Here is a 19,071-nt window from a genome sequence, read left to right on the forward strand (position 1 = left end):
GTAGAATTAAGGCAGTTCTGAAGGCGAAAGGGGGTCAAACACAGTATTAGTATGGTGTTCCTAATAATCCTTTAGGTGAGTGTATATAACTAACAGAAACATATAGAATATTTACAAGCATATAGTTAAAAAGTTAATTTGTTCTAATTTTAATTAACTATTTAATTGCTTAGTCATGCTAACTGTCAAAGAAGAAAAAGCACCTTTTAGTAATAATGAATTCAAATTAAAAGCTGTCAAATTACCTGTTGGATGTGTGTCCTTAAAGAGAAAGAAATGAGATAAATGATCATCAGTAACACCAGCAAAAATGTCATAGTTTTCATACACATCACATGAATAGAGGATCAAGAAGTATTAAATGAAAAGTCCAACTGGGGTGGATACACTGTATTAACATTTTTCTTTTTCATTTCTGATTATATATCAAACCCTTGATATGATCATGATTGAAGAAAAGTACAAAAAAGTACATAGAAAACAGAAAGAATGTTGAGTGATCAATGTGCAACTATATTAACTTAATTTGTAAATCACAAGGTGACAGAGCTCAATGTGAACAGGACAGAGCAGAGGTATGAGGGCAGAGGAGTTACCAGAACTAACAATGAATTTGAGGATTCTCCACAAAAAATGTGGAGTAGATCTTTGTAAGATGTCAGAGACCCATTTCACAGCCTGGGTGTCTGAATATTTAACTGGGGGATGCTCTGTGGGTCAGATACCTTTGAAAACGATAAAAAAATATTCAAAGCTGATTGCCTGAAAAGACTGAAGACATAATGAACAATTCCGGTGTTGCAATTTGACTGAGTAAAGCCTGTAATTATAAACTGACTGGCTTGCTAAAAAATACTTACAATTGTTGCCGTATTTGGAGTATATGGTTGCAAGATGTTAGAGACCACTTTCACAGCCTGGGTGTTGACTTCACACTGCAGTAATCCCACAGTCTCATGGAACAGACAGTCCACAGTTCCCACTATGTTTGCCCTGTTCTTCACCAGAGAGCTGCTCTCAGCCAAAACGAGCTCCGGGTTGTGAGTGTGGTGCATCACCACCAGAATGGCCTTCTTATTGGCTGTTGAGAGAGAGGAAGACAATATAAGATCTTTAGGTGACAATTCTCCAATAAGAAATTGGTTTCTCACCATTACTGAAATGATTGAATTTGTTGAAATGGTTATGAAATTTAAATAGTAAGGGCTAAACAGCAGAGATAAACTGACAAAAAAATAAAACATATTAATTAATTAATAAAGTAATATATATGGGGTACATTTAAATTAATAGTTTGCATAATAACATTTCTAAATATATGTGAGTAGGTATGATATGTTTCATGATAAATCACACACATTATACACTGGATTGGCAGTCTGAACAGAGCTCTGTATGTGAATCAGCACTTTATGACTTTAAACCAGAGGGCTAGGGATCCTCTAAGTCATTATTATCTAATGTAAACACTTCATTTATCCTAAAGTACATTTCTTGGTTACTCAGCAAAGAACCCAGAAGGGAAAATGCATGAAAGACACTAAACTCACCTGGAATATTCTGGATGGCTGCTTCAATGCTGGCTTCTAAACCATGGGCAACAGGACAGAAGACCAGGATCACTGCACACTCCTCTATACCGCACTGTTGAAGCAGCGGATACTGAGAGAGTCTCTCTAAAAACTTACTCTCAGCACCCAGGGTAACTCCAGTGATCATGACATGGAGTTTAACTGGATAGGAACATAAATATTGGGGTCATTCATTCAAGCATCTTAGACATTGAGTCACTCAAATTAAAAAATAATAGGAATTTATGTTTAACACATTGCTCAGCACCTTTGATGATTTCTTGAACATGCATGGGAGGTGTCTGGCCAGCATGGCCCACCTGAGATGAACCCCTGGATTCTGAACCTGCAAAACAAGAAAGGGAAAAATTAGAATTGTGCCAATGACTTACCCCACTATGGTATCCCCTATTGCAGCTCCCAGAGGATTCAATAGCCAAGGGATCTATACAGACTGGCTCCAGGTGTGCAACCCTCTCTGGGCTTGTCTGTCATAATAGCAAACCTGACTCACACACTTGTTAGGATTTATTTACAGTCAGAAAAAAACACTGATCTTTTGCATCTAAAAAATACTTTCTTTCTTCAATCTACATGGCCTCTGAAAATATATACAATTTGCATAGTTTGTCTGTATGTGTAGGAGAGGTGTTTGACTAGACCGGCCCCCCAGGGCTGAACTCCAAAACAAGGGAATGGGAAAGATTACACTTGTACTAATGAATTACACTACTAGAGTTTTTCTCTGGCAACTTATCTGGAGTATTCCTAGTGCTCAACCAACATTAACCAGGTAGTGTAGTCTAAGAAAACAAGAACCTTACCAAAGTGCTCAACTGGCATGGCCACAGGTCACGGTGCTGCATACATTAATATAAGAAAAATTCTCCTGACATATTTTGTCCTCTAAATACCCACACCTGCTTTACATTTTCTTATCCAGTTTATTTCCAAATGTATTGCAGAGCTCACCATTCACCATTTTCCTGGATATTATTTTGGAGTAACTTTTTTAATAAAGTCAAATGCAATTCGTGAAACACTTTGAAACATTTTATCCTTATCAGTTAAGCAGGTTTTTAAGTAAACACTTAGAGAGCATTTGGGAGTATCCTTCATCCCTATAGAGATGCTAGTGTACATTAATTGATCACGTAATCGGCTTCCTTCTTGAGTAACTGATGACTGATGTGTTACAGTCTTTAGAAATTGGTACTTTAGGGTGACGTATAAAACGAGCTGGATTTAGTCTCTCCAGGACCAGAACTTCACTCAGCCACCTCTACCCAACAGTGTCATGTCAGGGGATATCATGAGTAGAGGGCCCAGCTGCAGGGCTAATGCTGGTCTGGGAAGGGGTGTAAGGAAACAGGTCAAAGTAATGGGAGAGGGATATGAAACAGACTATCAGGGTTAAAAAAGGAAATCCAAGACACATTGTTCAAAAGGTAGGTAAACGGTCAGTCAATCAGCAAACCAAGTACTAGGGCAAATCCAGGAGTCATTAACAAAGGCAGAAGCAAAGTCAGGGACACAGAGTCACTAAACACTGACTAAAGGCTTGAAATCATTTCACTAAATAAAGCAAAACTTCACAAAGAATGTGGGAACAGAGGGATATATATAGAGAGGACTGAGGAAGCAGATAGTAGAGCAGTGGAGTGCTGGACCAATGGGAGGGAAGAATGTCAATTAAACTAAATGCACACCTGGCTGTGGAATGTAATGCCAGAGACAGGACTAGAATTCTGGCAATGAAGTCCTCTGGTGGTGAGGTGGGAACATGACACACAGGTCACATCCCACAACCGACCCACTATTGACATAGTGGGGCTTCTCCTATCAATAAAGTGATATAGTATACACTGATCAGCCATAAAATTATGACCACCCGCCTAATATTGTGTAGGTCCCAAAACAGCCATGACCTGTCGAGGCATGGACTCCACTAGACCTGTGTGCTGTGGTATCTGGCACCAAGACGTTAGCAGCAGATCCTTTAAGTCCTGTAAGTTGCGAGGTGGGGCCTCCATGGATCTGACTTGTTTGTCCAGCACATCCCACAGATGCTCGATTGGATTGAGATCTGGGGAATTTGGAGGCCAAGTCAACACCATGAACTCGTGATTCATCAGACCAGGCCACCTTCTTCCATTGCTCCGTGGTCCAGTTCTGATGCTCACGTGCCCATTGTAGGTGCTTTCAGCAGTGGACAGGGGTCAGCATGGGCACCCTGACTGGTCCGCGGCTACGCAGCCCCATACGCAACAAACTGCGATTCACTGTGTGTTCTGACACCTTTCTATCTGAACCAGCATTCACTTTTTCAGCAATTTGAGCTACAGTAGCTCATCTCTTGGATCGGACCACACGGGCCAGCCTTTGCTCCCAACATGCATCAATGAGCCTTGGCCGCCCATGACCCTGTCGCCGATTCACCACTTTTCCTTCCTTGGACCACTTTTGATAGGTACTGACCATTGCAGACTGGGACCACCCACTGAGCCGTGGCATAATGTTATGGCTGATCGGTGTACACTCACCTAAAGGATTATTAGGAACACCTGTTCGATTTCTCATTAATGCAATTATCTAACCAACCAATCACATGGCAGTTGCTTCAATGCATTTAGGGGTGTGGTCCTGGTCAAGACAATCTCCTGAACTCCAAACTGAATGTCTGAATGGGAAAGAAAGGTGATTTACGCAATTTTGAGCGTGGCATGGTTGTTGGTGCCAGACGGGCCGGTCTGAGTATTTCGCAATCTGCTCAGTTACTGGGATTTTCACGCACAACCATTTCTAGGGTTTACAAAGAATGGTGTGAAAAGGGAAAAACATCCAGTATGCGGCAGTCCTGTGGGCGAAAATGCCTTGTTGATGCTAGAGGTCAGAGGAGAATGGGCCGACTGATTCAAGCTGGTAGAAGAGCAACTTTGACTGAAATAACCACTCGTTACAACCGAGGTATGCAGCAAAGCATTTGTGAAGCCACAACACGTACAACCTTGAGGCGGATGGGCTACAACAGCAGAAGACCCCACCGGGTACCACTCATCTCCACTACAAATAGGAAAAAGAGGCTACAATTTGCACAAGCTCACCAAAATTGGACAGTTGAAGACTGGAAAAATGTTGCCTGGTCTGATGAGTCTCGATTTCTGTTGAGACATTCAGATGGTAGAGTCAGAATTTGGCGTAAACAGAATGAGAACATGGATCCATCATGCCTTGTTACCACTGTGCAGGCTGGTGGTGGTGGTGTAATGGTGTGGGGGATGTTTTCTTGGCACACTTTAGGCCCCTTAGTGCCAACTGGGCATCGTTTAAATGCCACGGCCTACCTGAGCATTGTTTCTGACCATGTCCATCCCTTTATGACCACCATGTACCCATCCTCTGATGGCTACTTCCAGCAGGATAATGCACCATGTCACAAAGGTCGAATAATTTCAAATTGGTTTCTTGAACATGACAATGAGTTCACTGTACTAAACTGGCCCCCACAGTCACCAGATATCAACCCAATAGAGCATCTTTGGGATGTGGTGGAACGGGAGCTTCATGCCCTGGATGTGCATCCCACAAATCTCCATCAACTGCAAGATGCTATCCTATCAATATGGGCCAACATTTCTAAAGAATGCTTTCAGCACCTTGTTGAATCAATGCCACGTAGAATTAAGGCAGTTCTGAAGGCGAAAGGGGGTCAAACACAGTATTAGTATGGTGTTCCTAATAATCCTTTAGGTGAGTGTATATAACTAACAGAAACATATAGAATATTTACAAGCATATAGTTAAAAAGTTAATTTGTTCTAATTTTAATTAACTATTTAATTGCTTAGTCATGCTAACTGTCAAAGAAGAAAAAGCACCTTTTAGTAATAATGAATTCAAATTAAAAGCTGTCAAATTACCTGTTGGATGTGTGTCCTTAAAGAGAAAGAAATGAGATAAATGATCATCAGTAACACCAGCAAAAATGTCATAGTTTTCATACACATCACATGAATAGAGGATCAAGAAGTATTAAATGAAAAGTCCAACTGGGGTGGATACACTGTATTAACATTTTTCTTTTTCATTTCTGATTATATATCAAACCCTTGATATGATCATGATTGAAGAAAAGTACAAAAAAGTACATAGAAAACAGAAAGAATGTTGAGTGATCAATGTGCAACTATATTAACTTAATTTGTAAATCACAAGGTGACAGAGCTCAATGTGAACAGGACAGAGCAGAGGTATGAGGGCAGAGGAGTTACCAGAACTAACAATGAATTTGAGGATTCTCCACAAAAAATGTGGAGTAGATCTTTGTAAGATGTCAGAGACCCATTTCACAGCCTGGGTGTCTGAATATTTAACTGGGGGATGCTCTGTGGGTCAGATACCTTTGAAAACGATAAAAAAATATTCAAAGCTGATTGCCTGAAAAGACTGAAGACATAATGAACAATTCCGGTGTTGCAATTTGACTGAGTAAAGCCTGTAATTATAAACTGACTGGCTTGCTAAAAAATACTTACAATTGTTGCCGTATTTGGAGTATATGGTTGCAAGATGTTAGAGACCACTTTCACAGCCTGGGTGTTGACTTCACACTGCAGTAATCCCACAGTCTCATGGAACAGACAGTCCACAGTTCCCACTATGTTTGCCCTGTTCTTCACCAGAGAGCTGCTCTCAGCCAAAACGAGCTCCGGGTTGTGAGTGTGGTGCATCACCACCAGAATGGCCTTCTTATTGGCTGTTGAGAGAGAGGAAGACAATATAAGATCTTTAGGTGACAATTCTCCAATAAGAAATTGGTTTCTCACCATTACTGAAATGATTGAATTTGTTGAAATGGTTATGAAATTTAAATAGTAAGGGCTGAACAGCAGAGATAAACTGACAAAAAAATAAAACATATTAATTAATTAATAAAGTAATATATATGGGGTACATTTAAATTAATAGTTTGCATAATAACATTTCTAAATATATGTGAGTAGGTATGATATGTTTCATGATAAATCACACACATTATACACTGGATTGGCAGTCTGAACAGAGCTCTGTATGTGAATCAGCACTTTATGACTTTAAACCAGAGGGCTAGGGATCCTCTAAGTCATTATTATCTAATGTAAACACTTCATTTATCCTAAAGTACATTTCTTGGTTACTCAGCAAAGAACCCAGAAGGGAAAATGCATGAAAGACACTAAACTCACCTGGAATATTCTGGATGGCTGCTTCAATGCTGGCTTCTAAACCATGGGCAACAGGACAGAAGACCAGGATCACTGCACACTCCTCTATACCGCACTGTTGAAGCAGCGGATACTGAGAGAGTCTCTCTAAAAACTTACTCTCAGCACCCAGGGTAACTCCAGTGATCATGACATGGAGTTTAACTGGATAGGAACATAAATATTGGGGTCATTCATTCAAGCATCTTAGACATTGAGTCACTCAAATTAAAAAATAATAGGAATTTATGTTTAACACATTGCTCAGCACCTTTGATGATTTCTTGAACATGCATGGGAGGTGTCTGGCCAGCATGGCCCACCTGAGATGAACCCCTGGATTCTGAACCTGCAAAACAAGAAAGGGAAAAATTAGAATTGTGCCAATGACTTACCCCACTATGGTATCCCCTATTGCAGCTCCCAGAGGATTCAATAGCCAAGGGATCTATACAGACTGGCTCCAGGTGTGCAACCCTCTCTGGGCTTGTCTGTCATAATAGCAAACCTGACTCACACACTTGTTAGGATTTATTTACAGTCAGAAAAAAACACTGATCTTTTGCATCTAAAAAATACTTTCTTTCTTCAATCTACATGGCCTCTGAAAATATATACAATTTGCATAGTTTGTCTGTATGTGTAGGAGAGGTGTTTGACTAGACCGGCCCCCCAGGGCTGAACTCCAAAACAAGGGAATGGGAAAGATTACACTTGTACTAATGAATTACACTACTAGAGTTTTTCTCTGGCAACTTATCTGGAGTATTCCTAGTGCTCAACCAACATTAACCAGGTAGTGTAGTCTAAGAAAACAAGAACCTTACCAAAGTGCTCAACTGGCATGGCCACAGGTCACGGTGCTGCATACATTAATATAAGAAAAATTCTCCTGACATATTTTGTCCTCTAAATACCCACACCTGCTTTACATTTTCTTATCCAGTTTATTTCCAAATGTATTGCAGAGCTCACCATTCACCATTTTCCTGGATATTATTTTGGAGTAACTTTTTCAATAAAGTCAAATGCAATTCGTGAAACACTTTGAAACATTTTATCCTTATCAGTTAAGCAGGTTTTTAAGTAAACACTTAGAGAGCATTTGGGAGTATCCTTCATCCCTATAGAGATGCTAGTGTACATTAATTGATCACGTAATCGGCTTCCTTCTTGAGTAACTGATGACTGATGTGTTACAGTCTTTAGAAATTGGTACTTTAGGGTGACGTATAAAACGAGCTGGATTTAGTCTCTCCAGGACCAGAACTTCACTCAGCCACCTCTACCCAACAGTGTCATGTCAGGGGATATCATGAGTAGAGGGCCCAGCTGCAGGGCTAATGCTGGTCTGGGAAGGGGTGTAAGGAAACAGGTCAAAGTAATGGGAGAGGGATATGAAACAGACTATCAGGGTTAAAAAAGGAAATCCAAGACACATTGTTCAAAAGGTAGGTAAACGGTCAGTCAATCAGCAAACCAAGTACTAGGGCAAATCCAGGAGTCATTAACAAAGGCAGAAGCAAAGTCAGGGACACAGAGTCACTAAACACTGACTAAAGGCTTGAAATCATTTCACTAAATAAAGCAAAACTTCACAAAGAATGTGGGAACAGAGGGATATATATAGAGAGGACTGAGGAAGCAGATAGTAGAGCAGTGGAGTGCTGGACCAATGGGAGGGAAGAATGTCAATTAAACTAAATGCACACCTGGCTGTGGAATGTAATGCCAGAGACAGGACTAGAATTCTGGCAATGAAGTCCTCTGGTGGTGAGGTGGGAACATGACACACAGGTCACATCCCACAACCGACCCACTATTGACATAGTGGGGCTTCTCCTATCAATAAAGTGATATAGTATACACTGATCAGCCATAAAATTATGACCACCCGCCTAATATTGTGTAGGTCCCAAAACAGCCATGACCTGTCGAGGCATGGACTCCACTAGACCTGTGTGCTGTGGTATCTGGCACCAAGACGTTAGCAGCAGATCCTTTAAGTCCTGTAAGTTGCGAGGTGGGGCCTCCATGGATCTGACTTGTTTGTCCAGCACATCCCACAGATGCTCGATTGGATTGAGATCTGGGGAATTTGGAGGCCAAGTCAACACCATGAACTCGTGATTCATCAGACCAGGCCACCTTCTTCCATTGCTCCGTGGTCCAGTTCTGATGCTCACGTGCCCATTGTAGGTGCTTTCAGCAGTGGACAGGGGTCAGCATGGGCACCCTGACTGGTCCGCGGCTACGCAGCCCCATACGCAACAAACTGCGATTCACTGTGTGTTCTGACACCTTTCTATCTGAACCAGCATTCACTTTTTCAGCAATTTGAGCTACAGTAGCTCATCTCTTGGATCGGACCACACGGGCCAGCCTTTGCTCCCAACATGCATCAATGAGCCTTGGCCGCCCATGACCCTGTCGCCGATTCACCACTTTTCCTTCCTTGGACCACTTTTGATAGGTACTGACCATTGCAGACTGGGACCACCCACTGAGCCGTGGCATAATGTTATGGCTGATCGGTGTACACTCACCTAAAGGATTATTAGGAACACCTGTTCGATTTCTCATTAATGCAATTATCTAACCAACCAATCACATGGCAGTTGCTTCAATGCATTTAGGGGTGTGGTCCTGGTCAAGACAATCTCCTGAACTCCAAACTGAATGTCTGAATGGGAAAGAAAGGTGATTTACGCAATTTTGAGCGTGGCATGGTTGTTGGTGCCAGACGGGCCGGTCTGAGTATTTCGCAATCTGCTCAGTTACTGGGATTTTCACGCACAACCATTTCTAGGGTTTACAAAGAATGGTGTGAAAAGGGAAAAACATCCAGTATGCGGCAGTCCTGTGGGCGAAAATGCCTTGTTGATGCTAGAGGTCAGAGGAGAATGGGCCGACTGATTCAAGCTGGTAGAAGAGCAACTTTGACTGAAATAACCACTCGTTACAACCGAGGTATGCAGCAAAGCATTTGTGAAGCCACAACACGTACAACCTTGAGGCGGATGGGCTACAACAGCAGAAGACCCCACCGGGTACCACTCATCTCCACTACAAATAGGAAAAAGAGGCTACAATTTGCACAAGCTCACCAAAATTGGACAGTTGAAGACTGGAAAAATGTTGCCTGGTCTGATGAGTCTCGATTTCTGTTGAGACATTCAGATGGTAGAGTCAGAATTTGGCGTAAACAGAATGAGAACATGGATCCATCATGCCTTGTTACCACTGTGCAGGCTGGTGGTGGTGGTGTAATGGTGTGGGGGATGTTTTCTTGGCACACTTTAGGCCCCTTAGTGCCAACTGGGCATCGTTTAAATGCCACGGCCTACCTGAGCATTGTTTCTGACCATGTCCATCCCTTTATGACCACCATGTACCCATCCTCTGATGGCTACTTCCAGCAGGATAATGCACCATGTCACAAAGGTCGAATAATTTCAAATTGGTTTCTTGAACATGACAATGAGTTCACTGTACTAAACTGGCCCCCACAGTCACCAGATATCAACCCAATAGAGCATCTTTGGGATGTGGTGGAACGGGAGCTTCATGCCCTGGATGTGCATCCCACAAATCTCCATCAACTGCAAGATGCTATCCTATCAATATGGGCCAACATTTCTAAAGAATGCTTTCAGCACCTTGTTGAATCAATGCCACGTAGAATTAAGGCAGTTCTGAAGGCGAAAGGGGGTCAAACACAGTATTAGTATGGTGTTCCTAATAATCCTTTAGGTGAGTGTATATAACTAACAGAAACATATAGAATATTTACAAGCATATAGTTAAAAAGTTAATTTGTTCTAATTTTAATTAACTATTTAATTGCTTAGTCATGCTAACTGTCAAAGAAGAAAAAGCACCTTTTAGTAATAATGAATTCAAATTAAAAGCTGTCAAATTACCTGTTGGATGTGTGTCCTTAAAGAGAAAGAAATGAGATAAATGATCATCAGTAACACCAGCAAAAATGTCATAGTTTTCATACACATCACATGAATAGAGGATCAAGAAGTATTAAATGAAAAGTCCAACTGGGGTGGATACACTGTATTAACATTTTTCTTTTTCATTTCTGATTATATATCAAACCCTTGATATGATCATGATTGAAGAAAAGTACAAAAAAGTACATAGAAAACAGAAAGAATGTTGAGTGATCAATGTGCAACTATATTAACTTAATTTGTAAATCACAAGGTGACAGAGCTCAATGTGAACAGGACAGAGCAGAGGTATGAGGGCAGAGGAGTTACCAGAACTAACAATGAATTTGAGGATTCTCCACAAAAAATGTGGAGTAGATCTTTGTAAGATGTCAGAGACCCATTTCACAGCCTGGGTGTCTGAATATTTAACTGGGGGATGCTCTGTGGGTCAGATACCTTTGAAAACGATAAAAAAATATTCAAAGCTGATTGCCTGAAAAGACTGAAGACATAATGAACAATTCCGGTGTTGCAATTTGACTGAGTAAAGCCTGTAATTATAAACTGACTGGCTTGCTAAAAAATACTTACAATTGTTGCCGTATTTGGAGTATATGGTTGCAAGATGTTAGAGACCACTTTCACAGCCTGGGTGTTGACTTCACACTGCAGTAATCCCACAGTCTCATGGAACAGACAGTCCACAGTTCCCACTATGTTTGCCCTGTTCTTCACCAGAGAGCTGCTCTCAGCCAAAACGAGCTCCGGGTTGTGAGTGTGGTGCATCACCACCAGAATGGCCTTCTTATTGGCTGTTGAGAGAGAGGAAGACAATATAAGATCTTTAGGTGACAATTCTCCAATAAGAAATTGGTTTCTCACCATTACTGAAATGATTGAATTTGTTGAAATGGTTATGAAATTTAAATAGTAAGGGCTGAACAGCAGAGATAAACTGACAAAAAAATAAAACATATTAATTAATTAATAAAGTAATATATATGGGGTACATTTAAATTAATAGTTTGCATAATAACATTTCTAAATATATGTGAGTAGGTATGATATGTTTCATGATAAATCACACACATTATACACTGGATTGGCAGTCTGAACAGAGCTCTGTATGTGAATCAGCACTTTATGACTTTAAACCAGAGGGCTAGGGATCCTCTAAGTCATTATTATCTAATGTAAACACTTCATTTATCCTAAAGTACATTTCTTGGTTACTCAGCAAAGAACCCAGAAGGGAAAATGCATGAAAGACACTAAACTCACCTGGAATATTCTGGATGGCTGCTTCAATGCTGGCTTCTAAACCATGGGCAACAGGACAGAAGACCAGGATCACTGCACACTCCTCTATACCGCACTGTTGAAGCAGCGGATACTGAGAGAGTCTCTCTAAAAACTTACTCTCAGCACCCAGGGTAACTCCAGTGATCATGACATGGAGTTTAACTGGATAGGAACATAAATATTGGGGTCATTCATTCAAGCATCTTAGACATTGAGTCACTCAAATTAAAAAATAATAGGAATTTATGTTTAACACATTGCTCAGCACCTTTGATGATTTCTTGAACATGCATGGGAGGTGTCTGGCCAGCATGGCCCACCTGAGATGAACCCCTGGATTCTGAACCTGCAAAACAAGAAAGGGAAAAATTAGAATTGTGCCAATGACTTACCCCACTATGGTATCCCCTATTGCAGCTCCCAGAGGATTCAATAGCCAAGGGATCTATACAGACTGGCTCCAGGTGTGCAACCCTCTCTGGGCTTGTCTGTCATAATAGCAAACCTGACTCACACACTTGTTAGGATTTATTTACAGTCAGAAAAAAACACTGATCTTTTGCATCTAAAAAATACTTTCTTTCTTCAATCTACATGGCCTCTGAAAATATATACAATTTGCATAGTTTGTCTGTATGTGTAGGAGAGGTGTTTGACTAGACCGGCCCCCCAGGGCTGAACTCCAAAACAAGGGAATGGGAAAGATTACACTTGTACTAATGAATTACACTACTAGAGTTTTTCTCTGGCAACTTATCTGGAGTATTCCTAGTGCTCAACCAACATTAACCAGGTAGTGTAGTCTAAGAAAACAAGAACCTTACCAAAGTGCTCAACTGGCATGGCCACAGGTCACGGTGCTGCATACATTAATATAAGAAAAATTCTCCTGACATATTTTGTCCTCTAAATACCCACACCTGCTTTACATTTTCTTATCCAGTTTATTTCCAAATGTATTGCAGAGCTCACCATTCACCATTTTCCTGGATATTATTTTGGAGTAACTTTTTCAATAAAGTCAAATGCAATTCGTGAAACACTTTGAAACATTTTATCCTTATCAGTTAAGCAGGTTTTTAAGTAAACACTTAGAGAGCATTTGGGAGTATCCTTCATCCCTATAGAGATGCTAGTGTACATTAATTGATCACGTAATCGGCTTCCTTCTTGAGTAACTGATGACTGATGTGTTACAGTCTTTAGAAATTGGTACTTTAGGGTGACGTATAAAACGAGCTGGATTTAGTCTCTCCAGGACCAGAACTTCACTCAGCCACCTCTACCCAACAGTGTCATGTCAGGGGATATCATGAGTAGAGGGCCCAGCTGCAGGGCTAATGCTGGTCTGGGAAGGGGTGTAAGGAAACAGGTCAAAGTAATGGGAGAGGGATATGAAACAGACTATCAGGGTTAAAAAAGGAAATCCAAGACACATTGTTCAAAAGGTAGGTAAACGGTCAGTCAATCAGCAAACCAAGTACTAGGGCAAATCCAGGAGTCATTAACAAAGGCAGAAGCAAAGTCAGGGACACAGAGTCACTAAACACTGACTAAAGGCTTGAAATCATTTCACTAAATAAAGCAAAACTTCACAAAGAATGTGGGAACAGAGGGATATATATAGAGAGGACTGAGGAAGCAGATAGTAGAGCAGTGGAGTGCTGGACCAATGGGAGGGAAGAATGTCAATTAAACTAAATGCACACCTGGCTGTGGAATGTAATGCCAGAGACAGGACTAGAATTCTGGCAATGAAGTCCTCTGGTGGTGAGGTGGGAACATGACACACAGGTCACATCCCACAACCGACCCACTATTGACATAGTGGGGCTTCTCCTATCAATAAAGTGATATAGTATACACTGATCAGCCATAAAATTATGACCACCCGCCTAATATTGTGTAGGTCCCAAAACAGCCATGACCTGTCGAGGCATGGACTCCACTAGACCTGTGTGCTGTGGTATCTGGCACCAAGACGTTAGCAGCAGATCCTTTAAGTCCTGTAAGTTGCGAGGTGGGGCCTCCATGGATCTGACTTGTTTGTCCAGCACATCCCACAGATGCTCGATTGGATTGAGATCTGGGGAATTTGGAGGCCAAGTCAACACCATGAACTCGTGATTCATCAGACCAGGCCACCTTCTTCCATTGCTCCGTGGTCCAGTTCTGATGCTCACGTGCCCATTGTAGGTGCTTTCAGCAGTGGACAGGGGTCAGCATGGGCACCCTGACTGGTCCGCGGCTACGCAGCCCCATGCGCAACAAACTGCGATTCACTGTGTGTTCTGACACCTTTCTATCTGAACCAGCATTCACTTTTTCAGCAATTTGAGCTACAGTAGCTCATCTCTTGGATCGGACCACACGGGCCAGCCTTTGCTCCCAACATGCATCAATGAGCCTTGGCCGCCCATGACCCTGTCGCCGATTCACCACTTTTCCTTCCTTGGACCACTTTTGATAGGTACTGACCATTGCAGACTGGGAACACCCACTGAGCCGTGGCATAATGTTATGGCTGATCGGTGTACACTCACCTAAAGGATTATTAGGAACACCTGTTCGATTTCTCATTAATGCAATTATCTAACCAACCAATCACATGGCAGTTGCTTCAATGCATTTAGGGGTGTGGTCCTGGTCAAGACAATCTCCTGAACTCCAAACTGAATGTCTGAATGGGAAAGAAAGGTGATTTACGCAATTTTGAGCGTGGCATGGTTGTTGGTGCCAGACGGGCCAGTCTGAGTATTTCGCAATCTGCTCAGTTACTGGGATTTTCACGCACAACCATTTCTAGGGTTTACAAAGAATGGTGTGAAAAGGGAAAAACATCCAGTATGCGGCAGTCCTGTGGGCGAAAATGCCTTGTTGATGCTAGAGGTCAGAGGAGAATGGGCCGACTGATTCAAGCTGATAGAAGAGCAACTTTGACTGAAATAACCACTCGTTACAACCGAGGTATGCAGCAAAGCATTTGTGAAGCCACAACACGTACAACCTTGAGGCGGATGGGCTACAACAGCAGAAGACCCCACCGGGTACCACTCATCTCCACTACAAATAGGAAAAAGAGACTACAATTTGCACAAGCTCACCAAAATTGGACAGTTAAAGACTGGAAAAATGTTGCCTGGTCTGATGAGTCTCGATTTCTGTTGAGACATTCAGATGGTAGAGTCAGAATTTGGCGTAAACAGAATGAGAACATGGATCCATCATGCCTTGTTACCACTGTGCAGGCTGGTGATGGTGGTGGTGTAATGGTGTGGGGGATGTTTTCTTGGCACACTTTAGGCCCCTTAGTGCCAATTGGGCATCGTTTAAATGCCACGGCCTACCTGAGCATTGTTTCTGACCATGTCCATCCCTTTATGACCACCATGTACCCATCCTCTGATGGCTACTTCCAGCAGGATAATGCACCATGTCACAAAGGTCGAATCATTTCAAATTGGTTTCTTGAACATGACAATGAGTTCACTGTACTAAACTGGCCCCCACAGTCACCAGATCTCAACCCAATAGAGCATCTTTGGGATGTGGTGGAACGGGAGCTTCGTGCCCTGGATGTGCATCCCACAAATCTCCATCAACTGCAAGATGCTATCCTATCAATATGGGCCAACATTTCTAAAGAATGCTTTCAGCACCTTGTTGAATCAATGCCACGTAGAATTAAGGCAGTTCTGAAGGCGAAAGGGGGTCAAACACAGTATTAATATGGTGTTCTTAATAATCCTTTAGGTGAGTGTATATAACTAACAGAAAAATATAGAATATTTACAAGCATATAGTTAAAAAGTTAATTTGTTCTAATTTTAATTAACTATTTAATTGCTTAGTCATGCTAACTGTCAAAGAAGAAAAAGCACCTTTTAGTAATAATGAATTCAAATGAAAAGCTGTCAAATTACCTGTTGGATGTGTGTCCTTAAAGAGAAAGAAATTAGATAAATGATCATCAGTAACACCAGCAAAAATGTCATAGTTTTCATACACATCACATGAATAGAGGATCAAGAAGTATTAAATGAAAAGTCCAACTGGGGTGGATACACTGTATTAACATTTTTCTTTTTCATTTCTGATTATATATCAAACCCTTCATATGATCATGATTGAAGAAAAGTACAAAAAAGTACATAGAAAACAGAAAGAATGTTGAGTGATCAATGTGCAACTATATTAACTTAATTTGTAAATCACAAGGTGACAGAGCTCAATGTGAACAGGACAGAGCAGAGGTATGAGGGCAGAGGAGTTACCAGAACTAACAATGAATTTGAGGATTCTCCACAAAAAATGTGGAGTAGATCGTTGTAAGATGTCAGAGACCCATTTCACAGCCTGGGTTGTCTGGATATTTAACTGGGGGATGCTCTGTGGGTCAGATACCTTTGAAAACGATAACAAAATATTCAAAGCTGATTGACTGAAAAGACTGAAGACATAATGAACAATTCCGGTGTTGGAATTTGACTGAGTAAAGCCTGTAATTATAAACTGACTGGCTTGCTAAAAAATACTTACAATTATTGCCGTATTTGGAGTATATGGTTGCAAGATGTTAGAGACCACTTTCACAGCCTGGGTGTTGACTTCACACTGCAGTAATCCCACAGTCTCATGGAACAGACAGTCCACAGTTTCCACTATGTTTGCCCTGTTCTTCACCAGAGGGCTGCTCTCAATGAAAATGAGATCTGGGTTGTGAGTGTGATGCATCACCACCAGAATGGTCTTCTTATTGGCTGTGGAAGAACATAAAAACAATGGTTTCTCAAACAGAACATTGGTTTCTCACCATTACCAGAATGAGTGTTTATGGAAAGTATTATATAGTTAATATAGTAAGTGCTGAACAGCACAGAGATTAAATGAAGGAAAATCAAAAGTAAGTTACATGAATTAAATAATGTATAAAGCACAATTTGCATAACACCATGTATGTAAATTGTGAGTAGTCATGCTTTGATGAATGATAAAACACACAAAATACAATGGATTGGCAATCTGTGAAAGTGAAATTTTGTGAAACAGCAGGGAAAAATCATGAAATATACTGAACTCACTTGGAATGTCCTGAATGGCTGCATCAATATCAGTCTGTATGCGAGAGGCAACAGGACAGAAGACCAGGATCATTGTGCACTCCTCTATACCGCACTGTTGAAGCAGCGGATACTGAGAGAGTCTCTCTAAAAACTCACTCTCAGCACCCAGGGTAACTCCAGTGATCATGACATGGAGTTTAACTGGATAGGAGCATAAATATTGGGGTCATTCATTCAAGCATCTTAGACATTGAGTCACTCAAATTAAAAAATAATAGGAATTTATGTTTAACACATTGCTCAGCACCTTTGATGATTTCTTGAACATGCATGGGAGGTGTCTGGCCAGCATGGCCCACCTGAGATGAACCCCTGGATTCTGAACCTGCAAAACAAGAAAGGGAAAAATTAGAATTGTGCCAATGACTTACCCCACTATGGTATCCCCTATTGCAGCTCCCAGAGGATTCAATAGCCAAGGGATCTATACAGACTGGCTCCAGGTGTGCAACCCTCTCTGGGCTTGTCTGTCATAATAGCAAACCTGACTCACACACTTGTTAGGATTTATTTACAGTCAGAAAAAAACACTGATCTTTTGCATCTAAAAAATACTTTCTTTCTTCAATCTACATGGCCTCTGAAAATATATACAATTTGCATAGTTTGTCTGTATGTGTAGGAGAGGTGTTTGACTAGACCGGCCCCCCAGGGCTGAACTCCAAAACAAGGGAATGGGAAAGATTACACTTGTACTAATGAATTACACTACTAGAGTTTTTCTCTGGCAACTTATCTGGAGTATTCCTAGTGCTCAACCAACATTAACCAGGTAGTGTAGTCTAAGAAAACAAGAACCTTACCAAAGTGCTCAACTGGCATGGCCACAGGTCACGGTGCTGCATACATTAATATAAGAAAAATTCTCCTGACATATTTTGTCCTCTAAATACCCACACCTGCTTTACATTTTCTTATCCAGTTTATTTCCAAATGTATTGCAGAGCTCACCATTCACCATTTTCCTGGATCTTATTTTGGAGTAACTTTTTCAATAAAGTCAAATGCAATTCGTGAAACACTTTGAAACATTTTAGCCTTATCAGTTAAGCAGGTTTTTAAGTAAACACTTAGAGAGCATTTGGGAGTATCCTTCATCCCTATAGAGATGCTAGTGTACATTAATTGATCACGTAATCGGCTTCCTTCTTGAGTAACTGATGACTGATGTGTTACAGTCTTTAGAAATTGGTACTTTAGGGTGACGTATAAAACGAGCTGGATTTAGTCTCTCCAGGACCAGAACTTCACTCAGCCACCTCTACCCAACAGTGTCATGTCAGGGGATATCATGAGTAGAGGGCCCAGCTGCAGGGCTAATGCTGGTCTGGGAAGGGGTGTAAGGAAACAGGTCAAAGTAATGGGAGAGGGATATGAAACAGACTATCAGGGTTAAAAAAGGAAATCCAAGACACATTGTTCAAAAGGTAGGTAAACGGTCAGTCAATCAGCAAACCAAGTACTAGGGCAAATCCAGGAGTCATTAACAAAGGCAGAAGCAAAGTCAGGGACACAGAGTCACTAAACACTGACTAAAGGCTTGAAATCATTTCACTAAATAAAGCAAAACTTCACAAAGAATGTGGGAACAGAGGGATATATATAGAGAGGACTGAGGAAGCAGATAGTAGAGCAGTGGAGTGCTGGACCAATGGGAGGGAAGAATGTCAATTAAACTAAATGCACACCTGGCTGTGGAATGTAATGCCAGAGACAGGACTAGAATTCTGGCAATGAAGTCCTCTGGTGGTGAGGTGGGAACATGACACACAGGTCACATCCCACAACCGACCCACTATTGACATAGTGGGGCTTCTCCTATCAATAAAGTGATATAGTATACACTGATCAGCCATAAAATTATGACCACCCGCCTAATATTGTG

The 19,071-nt window shown here is 41.3% G+C and overlaps 1 protein-coding gene across 4 annotated transcripts in view; it reads right to left on the reverse strand.

The window, feature by feature from the left end:
* Window positions 1–19,071, reverse strand: part of LOC136712828 (uncharacterized) — an 81,169-nt gene that overhangs the window by 32,745 nt on the left and 29,353 nt on the right. For all 4 annotated transcript variants that reach the window (XM_066689660.1, XM_066689736.1, XM_066689898.1 and 1 more), the window contains 16 exons: window positions 17,434–17,511; window positions 17,145–17,327; window positions 16,603–16,823; window positions 15,987–16,002; window positions 12,332–12,409; window positions 12,043–12,225; window positions 11,353–11,573; window positions 10,738–10,753; window positions 7,086–7,163; window positions 6,797–6,979; window positions 6,107–6,327; window positions 5,492–5,507; window positions 1,840–1,917; window positions 1,551–1,733; window positions 861–1,081; window positions 246–261 (listed from right to left, as the gene is read on the reverse strand). In XM_066689660.1, coding sequence (XP_066545757.1) covers window positions 246–261; window positions 861–1,081; window positions 1,551–1,733; window positions 1,840–1,917; window positions 5,492–5,507; window positions 6,107–6,327; window positions 6,797–6,979; window positions 7,086–7,163; window positions 10,738–10,753; window positions 11,353–11,573; window positions 12,043–12,225; window positions 12,332–12,409; window positions 15,987–16,002; window positions 16,603–16,823; window positions 17,145–17,327; window positions 17,434–17,511 — 1,992 coding nt within the window. The remainder of the gene's footprint in view (window positions 1–245; window positions 262–860; window positions 1,082–1,550; window positions 1,734–1,839; window positions 1,918–5,491; window positions 5,508–6,106; window positions 6,328–6,796; window positions 6,980–7,085; window positions 7,164–10,737; window positions 10,754–11,352; window positions 11,574–12,042; window positions 12,226–12,331; window positions 12,410–15,986; window positions 16,003–16,602; window positions 16,824–17,144; window positions 17,328–17,433; window positions 17,512–19,071) is intronic.

This window comes from Amia ocellicauda, chromosome 1, assembly GCF_036373705.1.
Source record: "Amia ocellicauda isolate fAmiCal2 chromosome 1, fAmiCal2.hap1, whole genome shotgun sequence".
NCBI lineage: Eukaryota > Metazoa > Chordata > Actinopteri > Amiiformes > Amiidae > Amia > Amia ocellicauda.